The sequence below is a fragment of the Galeopterus variegatus genome, unplaced genomic scaffold (assembly GCF_000696425.1).
Source record: "Galeopterus variegatus unplaced genomic scaffold, G_variegatus-3.0.2 Scaffold839, whole genome shotgun sequence".
Classification (NCBI taxonomy): Eukaryota; Metazoa; Chordata; class Mammalia; order Dermoptera; family Cynocephalidae; genus Galeopterus; species Galeopterus variegatus.
The window spans coordinates 446,868-463,598 of NW_007726950.1; the positions used below are offsets into that span (position 1 = coordinate 446,868).

Below are 16,731 nucleotides of genomic sequence, written 5' to 3' on the forward strand. Positions count from 1 at the left end.
ATAAGGTAATGTGAGTTGCTCATACCCCTGATTATGGAATACACTCACACCCACAACATGGTTCCTAGTGTTTTCTTATTTTCCTTGGATTTTGAGCACTATTCTCTCCATCAGCCTCTCTGCATGCTCCCTCTTAAGTAGCTTTATGAGCTTCTACTCTTCTGCCCACCTCTTGGACACCAGGGTCTCCTGGGTTCCATCCACATTCCTCAGCCCTCATTTTGCACATCCTGGTGTTGACTTCCTTGAGTTTTCCAAGACTGTATCTCCAGCCCAATTCCCTCCTACCGGAAATCTCCACCTTGGCCGAATAGCTGATGAATAACATGCACACTGACATGGACAATGCCATTGCTGGTCAAAACATCACTAACTCACACATCCAACCCTGAATTCACCCCCATCTTGCACCCCCTTTCCAAACCCTCTCTGCACCCATCTTCCGTGCCTTGGTGGCCCCACCCAACCCCCTGCTCTCTAAAGCTCCCTGGTGCATTGGAAGAATTGATCAGCAGAGGCCTGCCTCCCACCACGGGCAGAAACCAGGGACTAATCACACTGCCCCCACTCCCACTCAGCTTAGTGCAGAATCCACTCAGCATTTCATGTGCTACATTACTAAATAAAATCTCTCTTTGTTGCTTAAAAGAGTCAACTCAAGCCTGTCTCGCTAATACTGACATGAGGTAACATTAGGAATCTTGTCACAGTTTACACTCAACAGTCGACTGTCTTAGCCCTTCATTTTTCCCTACCATCCACTTCCTAGGTGTGCATTCAGGCCTGCGCCACACCTGAAGTAACTGCAAGTGGGGCGGGCTTGTTAGGATAGCCTTTCTAGGAGCCCTCATCCTGCATGGGATGCTGTGTCACTAGTGGCTGTGATGAAATGACCTTCCTACTCCCCCCCACACCCACTGCTTTCTCTAGCCCTTTGCAATTAGGCAAACTGATTCAGCTTCTGGGTGCTGAGCAATGCACTTATACAGTCAGATTCAGCTATTTCTGGAACCTCCTCCCTCCCCATCCCACCCAGGCCACACAGCTCATCAGTGGAAAGATGTTTCCCTAGAAACATCGCTGAGCTCCGAGTGGGTTTCATGGCATGCTATTCATACAGAATAGCCCAAGTGTGCCACTGGGACAGCTTTCCAGGGTGTCCTCTGGGGTCCAAGTACGAAAGGAATTTACCCTCCCAGATTTAATAGTGGGGAAAATGTAGAAAAAGAAATATGAGTAGGGAAAGACATGCTATTGAGGGAACACTTCTTTTTATTTCTAAGTGAGTGGAAACCAGATTAAAGGAATGTTAGAGCTATAGCCATTTTACTTCCAGTGATAAAAAGGGAAAACAACGTTTGTCTTTTATTTTTTGACTGTCTTATCAGCTTGGTGGGCAGAAAGACCTGTTTCCCTGGCTCCTTATGGGACCTGGAATCTTGGGTTTTACTCCAGCTTTTTTGAGAAGGCAACACGACACATTTAAACTGTATTTCCAAGCATCTGGAGCTTCTCTGTTGGAGACTGCCCTGCTGGAGAGACCCATAGTATTCTTTTGTATATCATCAATGGTAAAAAGTCTGTGTTTTGCAAGTGAATTTGATTTTTGAAATAGCTAATGATTATTCAGAGCTGAATGGCTGATGAATAACATGGGGACAGACAGGGACAATGCCAACGCTGATCAAAACAGAGGCGTGACTGTCCATGTGTTCCCGGAAGAATGTGCGCATGCACACACACATGTGCACTTATACAATGTAGAAAGAGGGAGACAAGGAGGCTGAGGACCAAGCCTTGACAAACACTACCTGGCATGAGAAAGGACACCAGTGCTCCGTGGACTATTTGGTGGTGTCACCAAAGCAAAGGAGGAGGAAGTACAGGAAGTGGATGGTCAGGCTGATGCAAATCTTACAGAGAAAATCACATCGATGAAGAATGGACAAAGGTAACTGGCCCATACACAAAACGAACGCATGACCTTGGGCACTCTGAAGCTGCACCCCGCCACTGAGAACAGATACACAACAACTCCTGTTGCATATTAATCCAGGATGTTTCTTGATTCGTGCTAAGTAGGGACAGCCAGATCCAGCAAGAGCAGAGGACTAAGCCACGGAGATTGGTAGCCAAATGGACAGAGTAGGGAGAAAATAAGGGCCAGGATAATTCAGGCATGGGATACCCCATATATGGGTGTATTATCACAATGTCGGACCAGGAAAGGATCTGAGCACAAACCTCTGCCATTCATTAGCTGTGTGAGCTTGGGCAGGTTGTGTGTCTCTATAAGCTTTAGTTGTCCCCTCTACAGAACGGAGATAACAATAGACCCTCCTCCTACTGTGAAAAGGCTCCGTCTGGCACAGGGAATGTGCTCTCCAAGGGAGAGCCATGGTCCTGGAGCTGCCGATGATACTGAGGGTGACCAGAGCACACTTACTGTCCAGGGGCTCCTCCACTTCCTTGTAGACTTGTCTTAAAGACCCATCTTTCATGTATTTCTCAGTGAAGATGTCATAAGGGACCAGTTCTCGAATGGTCTTCTTGTCATCCTCGGAGGTGGCGAGCCACCGATCGCATGGGAAAGTCAAGGTCTCTGTACCCTGGGGTGAGGAGGAAAGAGTAAAATTAGTCCTTAATGTGGAAGCTGCCAACTTCAGGAGTTCATCACATGTCAGTATGCATGGGGAGCCTCCTTGCCCCTGCCCCAATTTCAGTAGATCCAGTCTTACTTAAAGACTTGTACAACCACATCAAGGCTAGCTTTTGAAGGCTGGGGTTCCCGGGGTCACTTAAAAATACATATCTGAACCCAATCCCAGAGACTCAGATTCAGTGGTTAAGGGGAGGGGGCTCTATACTTTTAAATTGCTCCCAAGTCATTCATAGCCACAGCCATGACTGAGAGCTATCTCCTAGGTTTAGAATTTTGTGGTTTCAGAATGTTTTCCAAGTTGTTTGGGGTGAATTTTCTCTTTTTTTTTTCTTTTTTACTGGCAAGGGGATGGCAACCCTCGGCTTGGTGTCCTCCGCACCACACTCAGCCAGTGAGTGCACCGGCCATCCCTATATAGGATCCGAACCCGCGGCCTCCGTGCTGCCAGTGCTGGACTCTCCTGAGTGAGCCACGGGGCCGGCCCTTGGGGTGAATTTTCTTGTGTGAGCTGAGCTTGAGTAGCAGGAAGGGCTTGCTGGTCACTCACAAGTAGTATGGACTTGAGGGTGGGGAACAGAGACATGGTTGCCAGACCTTGCTCCTTGACCATTAAACCAGGTTCTAGAAGATTGTGCCATGGATCTGAGCTAGTTCCTTCACTCTGAGTGAACGGGGTGACCTTTCCTCAGGAGGTTTCATCTCAGTAAGGCTGAAGTAGCCAGCAGGTTCTTACAAGGCCTTGAATCTGTTCTGGAAAGGGGCGAAAGAAACAGCAGGACAGACCAGTCAAACACTCACGTCTTTATCTGGGAGGAGCCTGCGGATGTCCACGTAAGAGCAGTGCCACCCAGGATTCATGCCTGTGTTATCATGGCCAATCCGGATTTTCTCAATGACTTCTCCCACATCTTCTAACTTTGGAGATGAGAAAAGCCACCAGACGTTAGTCGAAACATCTAGGAAAGTACAATTTCAGTGACATCCTGCCTTCCCAGGGCACCTTCCCTTAAGCCCCTTTGAACTCCAGGGGTCATCTCCCCTCTGTCCAGCCAGGAAGCCCCCACTCCTCTCTACACAGGCCATGCTTATGCTTCACGTTCCCTCTCCCCGCCTAAGATCAGCCCAGACTCCAGAACTCAGTTCAATCCACCTTCTCTAGGAGGTGGTCCCATGCTTCAAGGGGGAGCCCAGCCCCTGTCTTCCATTACTTGCTGTCATAGCAGCTCATTCCCTGTTTGAGAACTCACCTGATCACTGGAAGAAGAGTTTTGTCCATGCTCCTGCCTTGCCAGGCTGACCTTGTTCACGCACCTTGGCCCCAAGAACTCCTCCCTTTCTAGCCACTCTTTTTCTATGCTTCCATAAATTCCAGTCCTTAGACTTGACGTGCTCTTGCCACAGGGCCTTTGCCCATGCTCTGCTGGCCTCTCCCCTTTCCTCCTCTTAACTAATCTAATGCCTTCTTAGCTCAANAAGCCACAGTGGCAGGCATCCTCTGCTCACCATTGTATCCCCAAGGCCTGGACCAGTGCCCATGACCTAGATACTCAACAAGTACTGATCGAAAGGATGAAAGAATGAGTGTTTCCTCATCTGCAAGATGGGTATGTTACATCAGCAGGTCCTCCAAAGCCACAGTGGCAGGCATCCTCTGCTCACCATTGTATCCCCAAGGCCTGGACCAGTGCCCGTGACCTAGATACTCAACAAGTACTGATCGAAAGGATGAAAGAATGAGTGTTTCCTCATCTGCAAGATGGGTATGTTACATCAGCAGGTCCTCCCATAACGCGGTGGTGAACCCTAACCATGACGGTACGTGTGAAAATCCCTTTGGATGGAAAAGCTGACATGTGTGTGCCATGGTGAGCCCCTGGACTGGGGGGTGGGGGGTGGGCTGAAACCTCTTCTGTCCTCTGCGGGCACGGGGTGCAGACAAGAAGCTCGGTCAGGCCTGACTGATTGCCTGACCCCTTGGAGCCCCTCTAAGGAAGAAGGGAAGCAGCCAGGCACAAGGCACGGCCATCCACTCAGCTTGGCACACAGGTGCCAGCTCTCTCCCTGCCAGGCCGCCTTCTATCATCCCGCCAGCCCCCTCCCCAGAGCCTCCAGGATCCTCGTGGGCCTCTCCTGGTTCTTGTGCGCCACATTCTCTTCTGAAATCATGTTCTGCACACTGATCCACATCCTGCCTTGTCCCGAAGAGGATCTGGGGCAATAGCAGGATAAGAAATAGATGAAGGAGGTAGGGCAAAGAAGAAAGAAGGGCAAGGAGATACAATGATGCCCTGGCTCATGGTCAGCCTGAAAGGGACCTTAGCCAGAGAACGGCCATCTTTGGGGTAACTAAGACCAAGCAGAAAATATCAGTTAGCCATTGACTTGGGAACGGCTAATCATCAGTTCCTGAGATTAGTAGAGGAAATAAGAAACTGACCACATGGCTGAAACTGCCCAGAGATGAAATCATGCCCCAAAAGTACCTTTCTCAAAAGTTTGTTTCTGTCTGTCTCCCATTACACCCTCTTATGCTGATTTACTATAGATGTTGTGCACCTACAATTAAGAATTGAAACTATTTTTTTTCTTACCTCCCTAATTAACTGCAAACAGAGGAAATCCAAGAAAAGGCAAAGCACCCTAGCTGATTATTAACTCACCTTCTTGCTTAAAAGAAAATTGCATCCACGTTAGTTACAGGTACAACTCAGGTATTTTTATGTTCCAGTGATGCCTGACTGAGGTTATTGTCTTTGAGATCTCCCTAGGAAATAAGGACTCCGACCCTGAAATAACATCCTTAAAGCTGGCCAGTCCACCAACTGCAGACTCCATGACGTCAAAGCATCCAGTCCATCATAGAACCCTGACATCGGACTCAGACCCTCTGCTAATCCTGTGACCACCCCCCCCCCTTTTCTGCAGGACAAAACCCTTAATTCACCTTCCCATATCTTCTCCTTTATAAACCCCAGAACAGGCATCAGAAGGTGGGATGACTTTAGCCTGGTCATCTCCCAGATGCCAGTTATTTGAATAAAGCTTCCAGTCCTTGCACCAACTTTTGGACTTCCTAGTCATTTGGTTAGTGTGAGAGGGCAAGCCGAGCCTGGCTGCTGGTAACAGGCCCACAGAGTTCATGCTATGAGGTTTGGTATGACAGTTGGGGGTTGGGGTGGGGGTGTCTGCACACTTGAGTTTCTTGGCGGCCCTTCTGTGAAGCTGGCTGCCCAAACCACTCCATCCAGCTCTCAGGTGCCATGCGGAGGTGGCTTAGTCAGCTCCGGTGTGAATGGAGAGCTCTTGATGAGTGAATGGTGTCTGAATGACTGATTGAGTCATTCATTGGATGCAAAGCGACCTCTGAATGAACCAGAGCAGCCTGCAACCACTGCTTCCTTCCTCCCCACACCACCACCCACTGTTGGCAGCCAAGGGGTGCCCATTAGCACTGCTTGGGGAACCCCCTCCCCCGAGCCCTACCTGCATTCTTTCCAATTCTAGCCCTGGCTCTGCCACCTGCTAGAAGGTCACTTGACCCTCCAGGTCACTTGACCCTCCAAGCCTTAACTTCCTCATTTATAAAATGGAGAGAATGGTGTTTTACTCAGCTGAAGGCAGGGGCAAGGACAGGGTAAGTTGTTGAGGCCTCTTCTAGGCCTAAGATCACAGACATGGTTCTTTTTGCCAAGTGTTTTCTTTTCTAAGTGACCGGCAGAGCACTACATTGCTGTGAACCCCGTGCATTAGCAAGGAGGTGACAGCTGCTGTTGATGCTGCTACCATGCAGGACCCTTCCCAACTCCCTACTGGTCAGCTGCCCACACAGCATCAGAGAAGTGAGAGTCCAGGTCCACGATGGCCCTTTGGAGGTCTTGTGAGCCCCTGAGGGCTCTGAATCATTAAACAAAGATCAGTGATTCCAGGCTGACGTTGGTGCCTTGTACATTATTAATGAGGCTTATTCTTTCACCCCTGGAGAAGCCGGAAGCCACTGGTAAAATCCTTGGTCTGAAGGATCTCCACTTGAGGACCCAGTCTGCCTGGCAGAACCAGGGAGGGAGGAGTTGCCTTTCTTTCCCTCTGTCCAGAGACATGTTTTTCTTCTTGCCCATCTCAGATCTTTGAGATTCAAGTTGTGTGGGTCTTGGTTTCAATGGCACTTCTGTGACCCTAATCCTCCAGCCACTCATTTGCATGTGTGAGGTGGGCATCTCAGCCCTGACCCCTCAGAGAGCCAGGAGGCCTTTAGGGAACTGCTAGTCATGGTATGGTCTTTAGGGGACTGCTGGTTATGGGGTGGGCCTCAGAGATAGATTCAGGATGTCAGCATCAGAAGGATCTGGTGTTCTCCTGGGAGGTGAAAGAATTAAGCAGAAAAGATTCTGGAACTGAACAGCTTGAGTCCAGATCCCAGATCTGCTGTTTTTATGACCCTTTGACTAAATTACTTAACCTTCCTGTGCTCCATTTCCTCATCTATGAAATGGGGTAATCATGCTGCCTCCCTCTCGGAAATGCGATAAGGATTAAATGAGTTGACACACATCAAGTGCTTAGAGAAGGGCTGGCACAAAGGACATGCTCAGTGATTCTTAGCTGTCATTGCTCTTTTCCTGGCCAACACCTTTGTCTTAGGACAGGGCCACAGAGAGAGAAGTGGCTTGCTCAGGAGTTAGCTTCTGAGCCAGAGTTAGAACCCAGGGTTATGGATTCACAATCCAGTGCTCTACCTGTTACCTGAAGATCAATTGGAAAAGAGAAGAGGAGAAGCAGGGATGCAGGAAGATGGAGGGACAGAGGCCAGCAGACAAAGCTTTTTCATCGTTTCCAAGCTTTCATGCTCCCCTAAGACCCAGATGGATTTGAAAAAAAAAAAAAGAAAAAAATAGCAACAAATTACCAGCAAATTATAGCTGTATATTAGTGGGGACTTCATTGATAAAACACCCTGGAAGTCGTGCTGAGGCGTAATCACAGCCTCAGCTACTGACGGCATCAGGCTTGGGTGACTCAGGCACCACAACATTGGGTGGATGAGATGTTAGCTTTGTGTGGATGAATGAATCACCCTTGAATTTTCTGTGTTAAAAGACAACAAAGATGGTAGACCTTCCCACAGGTGCTGACTGTTCCTAGAGAAGGTGGGGAGGGAACAGGGGGTCCCCTGGGACAGAGGCTGCCCAAGGAAGAAGGAAGGTGCTCTGGAGTTTGTTCCCCACCACAGACTAAGGGGCCCGCTACCTGGAGAGTCCAGGCTCCCAGGGCTCCTGGCTCTTCTCCTTCAGGGTCTCCTGTGCTTCCCCTCCGCACCCTGGCTCATCCCTGCCTCTGCCCAAGTCACCGCAGCTCCTCCTGGCATTCTAGCCAAATCTCAAAGCACACGCTGTGCTTCTTTCCACTGTTGGGCCCTTGGCTATGCTGTTCTCCTTGCTAGGAATACTTTTCCTCCCCGTCCCTGCTTGTGCCCACTTTCAGGTCCCCTTCAAAGCCACCTCTTCCAGGGAGCCTCCGCCTTCTCCATCACCTATAGGGCAAGCTTAGTTTGCTTTCTAGTCTACTGCAATAGCTAAGAGCCCATATTCTGGAGACAATCTTCCTGGGTTTAAGTGCTGTTTCCACTACATCCTAGCTGTGTGGTTTTAGGTAAGCTACTAAATGCTCTGTGCCTCAGTTTCCCCATCTTTGCACAGAGATAATTACAGCACAGAGTTGTTGTGAGGGTTGTGAGTTAATACAGATAAATCCTTTAGGACAGTGCCCTCTGTCCCATAAGGTCAGTTATGATGATGATCACCAGACTCTTCCGTCAGCTTTGTGTGAAGGCCTGGGGTCCCCATCTAGACTGCAACCCCCTCACAGGCAGGTTCTGGGCACTCCCCTTCTCTTGTGTCTCCCTCCCAACCTAGCACACAGCTGGGCACCCAGGGCAGGCACAGAGAGTGTACATTGAATTGAAGTGTATGGGATTTCATGGTGCTGTGACCTTCATCCATAGTAAACATCTAACAATAAACCCCCATTGTGGAAACCTAATGGGGGAGCTGTGGATTACACAGGATGTTTTCCTGTATTGACTTGTTTGGCCATAGCTTGAGAGCTGAATAGGAGACCCTATCCCTACTTGATCACTGGTGGTGGGATCCCTATCCGCCCCGGCACCCCAGAGCCAGCAAGTCTGGAAGCCATGCTGCACCTGTGGATAGGTGTCTGCTGTTGTTCCAAGCGGCAGAGATGCCCCACTGGCACTGTGCCTCTAGCTTTCCCAAGTCCTCTATCCATTAGTGCTTTTGACCTTGACACCAGTCCTGGAGGGGCAGGGTAAGCTTCACATCCTCCTGGTTAGTTGGATGTACTGAGGCCCAGAGAGATTAGATGAGCTGCGTTTCTTCCTCACTAATACCAGCCCATCAAGAAGGGTGTGTGTACTGCCCTGAATGCAGGGCTCCTTTCCCTGCCGTCTCTCTGGCCCACCCCAATCTGGGACAGCCTGCTGAGCCAGGTACCTCCACAATGAAGCGGGAAGCAGATTTCCTCTCAAAGAACACCTTCTGCTCCCTTTTGTTGGTGCACAGGTACTTCTGCTGGGTGCACACAGCATCGCAGCCGTAGATGACAATGAAGATGTTGGCATCTGTCCCAGCAGCAAAAACATCACTGGTGTAGAGGGTGATCTCATAAGGGACGACTGATGGTGATGGCCAGAGGGCAAAGCCAGAGGGGATGAAAGAACAGAAAAGAAACATGGCTGAGATAAAATTCTTCACAGTACCACCTGCCCAGACCCTTTCACTGGGGAGCTGCTGCCCAGGGACTTAGACCTTCATATGGTTGCCTAGCAACCACAGGTGGGAGGCCTGTCATGCCAATCGCCCATGGAAGGCCCCAGTCCCTTCAGACCTGGGTCTTCGAGCCTTTCACATCACAGAGCTAGTAAAGCGGATTGGTTGAAAGCACAGGCTTTTGAATTCAACAAGCCCAGGCTGTAACTCAACTATCTGCATGACCTGGGAAAGTTACTTACAAGCCTCAGTTTCCATTATCTGTAAAGTGCCCTTGACATGTTGCTTATCTGAAGATATTCTACAAACAGGAGCATTAGATTTCAGTGGACAACTCACCATTGGAATCAGCCTATCTGCAGTGGTGAGAATCCTGTCTCTTTTCTCACCATCCTCTGCTTCCAGCCCCTCACTCACTCCAAGCTGGCCTGACGCAAATCCACCCATGCCACACCGGCTGCCTCACTCAGTTCCTTCACTTTATAGGGGTCTTCCATAAGGGAGGAGATAGGTGCAGGTGAGAGCTGAGCCAGAGTTTACTCAGTTGCACGAGGGACTATCTGTCCTTGAATGAGAGTTGACCCATCAATGCTGTCCCAGTGGGTGGCCTCCATCAGGAGTAGAGAACATTATTTCTCCATGCATCGAATGAAGACCCTTTGCTTCATAGCTTTTGGGATGCTTGTTAAAAATGCAGATTCTCAAACCCCTTCTCAGATTCTCTGCAGGGTGGATCTAGGCATCTAAATATTTAACTCACACTTTACACTGAAGCCTGAGACCAGTAGTCTAAAACAATGCATTGTTATCTATAGGTTAGTTCGTTAGCAGGTTCGTTCATTAAAGCGTTGTTAAATCAGCTTAGTGGGCTGTCACTAGTATTTTTTAAAATATATGGAACCGAATAGAATCGAATAGAAAATATTACTGTATATCACACATAGTGAGGGTAACTTTTTTGTGACACTTGTTTGTTGGAAATGTATATGAATATGGGTCACAGTTAAAAAAAAAAAAAAAGAAGACCGAAAACCCAGAAGAAAGAGTTCCAGTGGAATCTCGACCCTTGAAAGGAGTCACATTAGAAGTGACCTTCTCTCAGGTGGCCCCAACCTTCTCCAGATGAAGAATTTGCTTTTCATTTATTGTCATGGGTACTTCACTGTAGAACTGTAGTAGGAATTGTTGTAGTAGTAATAGTCATTACTGATTGAGTACTTACCATATGCCAGACTCTGTACTAAGCTCTCTATAGTCCTTATTTCCTTTAATACCCACAATGACCTGATAAAGTAGGTATTATTATACCCATTTCACAGATGAGAAAACTAAGGTTCAGAGAGGTCAGGTAACTTGCCGAAGGTTACGTGATGAAACTTGAACTTGAACCCTTGTCTAACCTCAAAGGCTGTGTGATCAGCCTCTAGGGGTGTTGTCATGGTGAACTGGAGGTAAGCCCTGCTGCCTACCCACAAGCCACCAGGCCATAGGGGTAGCCCATGGAGGTGACTACCAGCCCCACAATGGCTTAAGTGGGCCCTCACTTGTGGGTTGAAGGGGAACACAGCCTCAATCCAGCCAGGCCCTCAAGCAATATCAGAGGCACGTCTCTACAGCATGGAGTCCTTTCCTTTGAGTCCTCTTGGGTTTCTCCCTGGTCTAAGACCTGGGAGGCTTTGAGCAGAAAAGCTGGCAACAGGGTCTGAGCTTTCCTGAGACGAGCTGGCAGGAGAAGCCCTGGACATTTCCGGCCCGCCCTTCAGCCCTCATTCCTCCAGGCCTAGGCCCAGGCTTGGTCCCAGGTTCTAGTTCTGCTTCTGCTATTGGGTAGCCGTATGTCTTTGGGCAAATGATAATACTTCTCTGGGCCTCAGTTTTCTCACCTGTAAAATGAGGATCTTAAGCTAGATCTGTGGTTTTCAGTTTGTTTAAATGTGGAATTCCTGTAAATTCATTTATCAAGAATGTTTGGAAAAAAATGTGACTTTTTCAAGCTGAGGAGCTGCTCTGAATGGCATCAATTGGGTGGGAGGCTTTCCTCTCTCAGCCTTTCTGCTCCATCCACCAGCTGCCCTGAGACACCTCCTTCACATACCAGGGCTTCTCCCAGCCCTAACGCGGCATGATTCTGACATCCAGAGTGCTATGCTGTGCCCCGCCTATCCCACGGAGCCCTTCCTAACCCATACGCGCCTCCTGTGTGGGCAGCACATTTCAGACGCTCCTTGACCAGCTCTCCTGAGTCTGTTCTTTATGGTTTCACGTGTATTGGGCAGCCTGATGAACTGTCAAATCTAGGTTCTGAGATTCTTTCTAGTGCCCTGATAAGGACAGCTGGGCACTGATTCCCACTATTCCTGGGACTGCAGCTCCCAGTTTGCTGGAGGTCCCTGGTTTTTGTCCCCCAAGGCCTTCACCAGTCAGGGAAGTAGGTTCTGAGCAGCAGACCCCTCCTCTGTGCCACCTTGAGGGTGCTGCACGTCTAAGCTGTATCTCAGCTCTTCAGCCTGAAAGTCAAGTCTTTCCTGCATTTGTTTTTTCAAATGTGAGTTTAAGACAACAGGTCAATGGGTTAGTTTTAATATCAGGCTGGAACTGAACATATTCAAGGTCAAGGCATACAAAACTTTTTTATCCCTTTTTTCTTTCTTTCTTTCTTTCTTTTTTTTTTTTTGTGCAGAACAAGACATATACTGAGGCATAAAGAGAGCAGTGGGTACCTCTATCCTCAAAGGTCCCACCCCATACTGCTGACACCTGTGTACATCTGTCAGGTCAGAGTCTGTTCTAGACTGTAGGTGGCTCCTGGGGGCAGAGGCTGGATCGAGGGTTTGTTTTGTACATGTCTGGCCAGGGAAATGTCACTTTATTTATTTATTTATTTGGGGGAAATCTTTTGGTATAGTTCATTATTTAGTTAGAAGAAAATTGTATGCTCTGAGTTTGGTTTGGATTTCACCAAATTTAGACAATTTTTATAGTTTGGCTTATTTCAGTTTGATTCTCAGTACCCAGTACACACTTAGCTGCATATAAACACTGAATGTATACTATCTGATGACGAGAGTGGAAAGGAAGTGTCAAAACTTCACCAAGTTACTCACCTTCCTCTTTTCCTTTAGCCAGTAAAAGGAATTACATTTACCTTCTTTTGGCATTCTCCCCCTCCTCCCCACCCCCAATCAGGAGAAAAGTTTATAGAGATGTTTTCATTGGCCCACTAACGACTAGAATAAGGATTAGTAATGGGTTGATAATGATTCTTCACAATTAGACCTTATCTTTCTTCTTTTTGGAATCTTACAACTATCCTGCATTATTACCTCTATTTTACAGATGTGGAGACTGAGTCCTAGAGAGATTAGGCTCCCTACTAGCTCGGAGTAGAGTTTGGATTAAATCCCGTATTTTCTTTCCCTGGGTCCAGGACTCTGTCCACAGCCCCCACAGAGCTCAAGAAATTTTGGAAAGAAATGAGAGACCCAAATCTCCAAGGTGGGCCTAGCCCAGAATCAGTACTGGAGGGAGAGTTGGGGCAGAGTTGGGGTGGCAGGCAACGGGGTTCCAAAGGAGGGCGTGGTTCCTACATGGTGTGTACAGCCTCGTCTGAAGCTCTGCAGGGAAGAGGTCCCTGATGATGGTCCCGTCGTCTTCATTCTTAGCCAGCCAGCGACCACAGGGAAACGTCATGCACTTTCCAAGAGATGGAGCGTCCACTTCCACCCAGTCTACAAACCAGCCTGGTGCCTTCCCTGGAGAGAGAGGAGACAGAGAACCCATCAAGGACTTGTGTTTCCTGTGGGTAACTTCAAGGACTCCAAACATCTTTCCCTACTCGATGGCTGATCCTTACAGCTCCACCGTTAGTGTATCACGCTTTTGCTGACAGCATTGCTCAAATGATTCCTATTAAACGTGCACCCGGATGAAGCTGGAGTGCACTCCAGGCTGCCGTCAGTAAAATTAGCAAGAGTGAAAGAGCATCGGGAGATGGCAGGTGGATAGGGAAAGTCTGCAGGGAGGGAAGTGAGGATGCTGTCCAGGGTGGAAAGGGCTCCAAAGAGGGAGCCCAGGGATGCCAAAGAGAGCCTGTGCTCACGAAGACTTTATAATTTCACCCAGTGGCAAGGATGACACAACTCCCTGGCTCAGTTTGTGATGGATGAAGGGAAGGGAAATGCATGGAGGAAATGAGTGGATGTGTCTCTCTGGGAAAATGAGTGCTCAAGTTTAAAGAAGGAAATGGAAGTTTAAAGAGAACCCTGTCTCTACATTTCCTACAGTCCCTACAGTCCTTACAGTCCTGGGTGCTAGGATGAGGGTCCCTTCTTTGGGCTTAGAAGAGGTGGTATTAGGACCAAGAAAAAAAAGTCCTACTTTACTTAGAAAAAACATGGGCACATCCTCTGTCTGGCTGCAATGTCAGTGGGTTCCACAAAGGGATGGCTAGATCAGTGGTTCTCAAAGTGGGGTCCCCAGACCAGCAGCCTCAGCCTCACCTGGAGTCTTGTGAGAAATGCAAATTCTCAGGTCCCAGCCCAGACCTACTAAATCAAAGACTCTGGGGTCAGGCTTAGCAATCTGTGTTTTAATAACCCCCAGATGGTTCCAATGCACACTCAGGTCAGAGAACTACTGAGCTGGATCAGGGGTTTTCAAATACAGCTGCATATGAAAACTACTGAGGTTGGGGGATAGGGGAAGGCTGTAGAAATCACCAGTGTCCAGGTCTCATTCCAGACCAATTTGATCAGAGTCTCTGTGTGCAACCAGGGCTCCACTGGGCTCAAAGGCTTGAGAAAGCTGTGTCACGGAAGGCAGATGGCATCCAGTTTCTTTCCCAGATGCCCACAGGGCACTGTCCATGGTCCTTAAGGTCTTAGCAGATAACAGAGGGGAGGGAAGCCAGACCTGTGTTGTCATGGCCGATCCTGACTTTCCACAGTTCTCCCAGATCCAGTGTCTCCACTGTGAAGATTTCGATGCTGTCCCTCTCAAACTTGTCACTGTTGGTCTTGGAGGACTTCAGGAGGGTCATTCCTGCCAACCAGATGACCTCAGCGTGAATGGCTGGGCCCGAGACCTTTCAATCCTAGTCTGACCCAACTCTTTTGGTCCCTCCTCATAATGACCAAATTCCTAAACTTCCATGAAATTTAGACTGTGCAATTATCATTTACTGGGCATCTTTGCACATTTGGAAGTTTCTTTTTTTGGTGGTGTCCCTTTCTTGAGTTTTACAATGACCCTTTGAGGTATGCATTTTTATTTCCAGTTTATATCTAACGAAAGGCCTTACCCAAGATCATCCAGGAGAAAGAGGTGGAGCACTGACTCAGTGTCTGCTCTCCTTCCATACCTCTCATGATTCTCCACCATTGACAAAGCCACCCGTCCCATGCTCACTGGGGAAAAAGGGGCTTGCCTGTGAGATGGGACATATGGGAATTGTCTGCAGTCTCCTCTCTGGATGACAGAAGGAGGGATGGCTTCAAATGCCTCCCACCAGCCATCTCCCATGTGTCCTCTGTCCTGGGACTCTGGCTGTGGTGTCAGCCTTGAATTTAAGTTGGTCTCAGAGCCACCACCATTCCCTCCTTCCTCAGCACACACTACATGGCCTTTTAATTGTCTGACTCCTTTAGGTCCCAGCTCTGGGCCCATCTCATGTAGGAAGTCTTCTGATAGTCATAGACTTATTGCAGACTGGTTGCAGTGCACAGAAAGACAGACAGACCTTGGGCCAGTGCCTTGCTCTGCCACTTACCATCTGGGTGGCCTTGGGTAGGTTACTTAATGTCTCTGAGAATCGATTTTCTCAAATGGCAAAAAAAGGGGGGATGGTCTTGGTGCTTTCCCTGTGGGGTTATTGTGAGGACTTAATACGATGATGACTGTTGAGTGCTTAAGAGTGTGTCTAACACATAGAAAGCCCTTGGCAAATAAAAGGAGTTGTTAGGGCCTGTCAATTCCTTTGCCCATGGGTCAGGAACTATGGTAATCACATACATGTATGTTATGACCTAATTCTTTCATTATACACTATTATCTTATCTGTTAAATAAAAACCATAATTAATGTTTGAGTGTCACTTTGTCCCAAATATTTTACATGTTCAATTTTATTAAACTCACAACTCTATGAGGCACATACTAGTTTTACTCCCATTTGAAAAATGTTGGAAACTAAGGCACGGAGAGGTTAAGCAACTTGCCCAAGATCACATAGCTGATAGATGGTGGACTGGAAATTTGAACCAATCAGTCAAGCTCCAGAGTTCATGCTCTCTGCTAACACACAATTGTTCTAGAATAAAAGCAACCCATGGTCAAGGATTAGTTCCATTCATTCTTCAGTCATGCTTGACACAGGGCTCTGGACCCACAGGGTTTTGAATTAATGCATAATGATTACTGAGGGGACTGACTCCTCTCTAAACTCAGACAGAGTGGCTGGACAGGTGAAGTGAGTGAATGGCTGGCCCCAACACTAAATGCCACCTTCTCTGAGTACCTGGGCTGAGGCTCCAGAATAACTCTAAGATTCCTTCAGCACCTCTTATTGAGAGTACCATGGAGCCTATTGGCTGAATCTCACTGGAAGTTGGGAAGAGCCACCTTTTCCCAAGTTGTCATTGGGGGTGGAGTTAGGGTCAGTCCTAGCTCTCCCATTAGAACAGAATGAGAAAGCTGGCACAGAGAAGAGAAGATTTTTTAGGATAAAAAGAACTGCCTTTCTCTGATAGGGCTAGTTGCCTGCAGTCTGTCAAGAGACAGAGGCATGCCAAGGACTTCTTTGGAAACTTCTGTTGAGTCTTCCAGTCTCCTTGGGGAGGAATGTAGGTGAACCTTAACCCTGCATTGCTTTCTTACCGGTGTTATCTTGTGTGCCAAAGAGTGTGATGAAGACATTGGCATCTGTGCCTGCATTCTTCTTTTCCCCGGTCTTTATGGTAACTGAGAATGTGGTAGATTTATCTGCCGGGAAAACAGTGGAGAGAGGTGAATTGTAGATCGTTCCTCCCATAACAGGAGGAGGGAGGACTGCTACTTCCTCTAGGAGAGCTTCCTTGATTCACCCCACCTGGCTCCGCCACTCACTTCTTCTCCTGCTCCTTAGTCCTATACCTGTGAGCCCTGCAATCAGTAATAAGTGCACTTCTATGTTCATGTTGGCCGTTTTTATGAATCACTTTACTTCAGCATCTGTTTTTCTGCAGTCACCTTCAGTCTGGACATTTCCTGAGGGTGAAGACAATGTCCTCTGCCTCCAGCTCATATAGGGAGC

The 16,731-nt window shown here is 48.1% G+C and overlaps 1 protein-coding gene across 2 annotated transcripts in view; it reads right to left on the bottom strand.

Moving 5' to 3' along the window:
- The window catches only part of LOXHD1 (lipoxygenase homology domains 1), a 116,699-nt gene that overhangs the window by 51,100 nt on the left and 48,868 nt on the right, over positions 1–16,731 (bottom strand). For both annotated transcript variants that reach the window (XM_008572816.1, XM_008572818.1), the window contains 6 exons: positions 16,317–16,421; positions 14,356–14,484; positions 13,032–13,196; positions 9,169–9,350; positions 3,461–3,577; positions 2,447–2,609 (listed from right to left, as the gene is read on the bottom strand). In XM_008572816.1, coding sequence (XP_008571038.1) covers positions 2,447–2,609; positions 3,461–3,577; positions 9,169–9,350; positions 13,032–13,196; positions 14,356–14,484; positions 16,317–16,421 — 861 coding nt within the window. The remainder of the gene's footprint in view (positions 1–2,446; positions 2,610–3,460; positions 3,578–9,168; positions 9,351–13,031; positions 13,197–14,355; positions 14,485–16,316; positions 16,422–16,731) is intronic.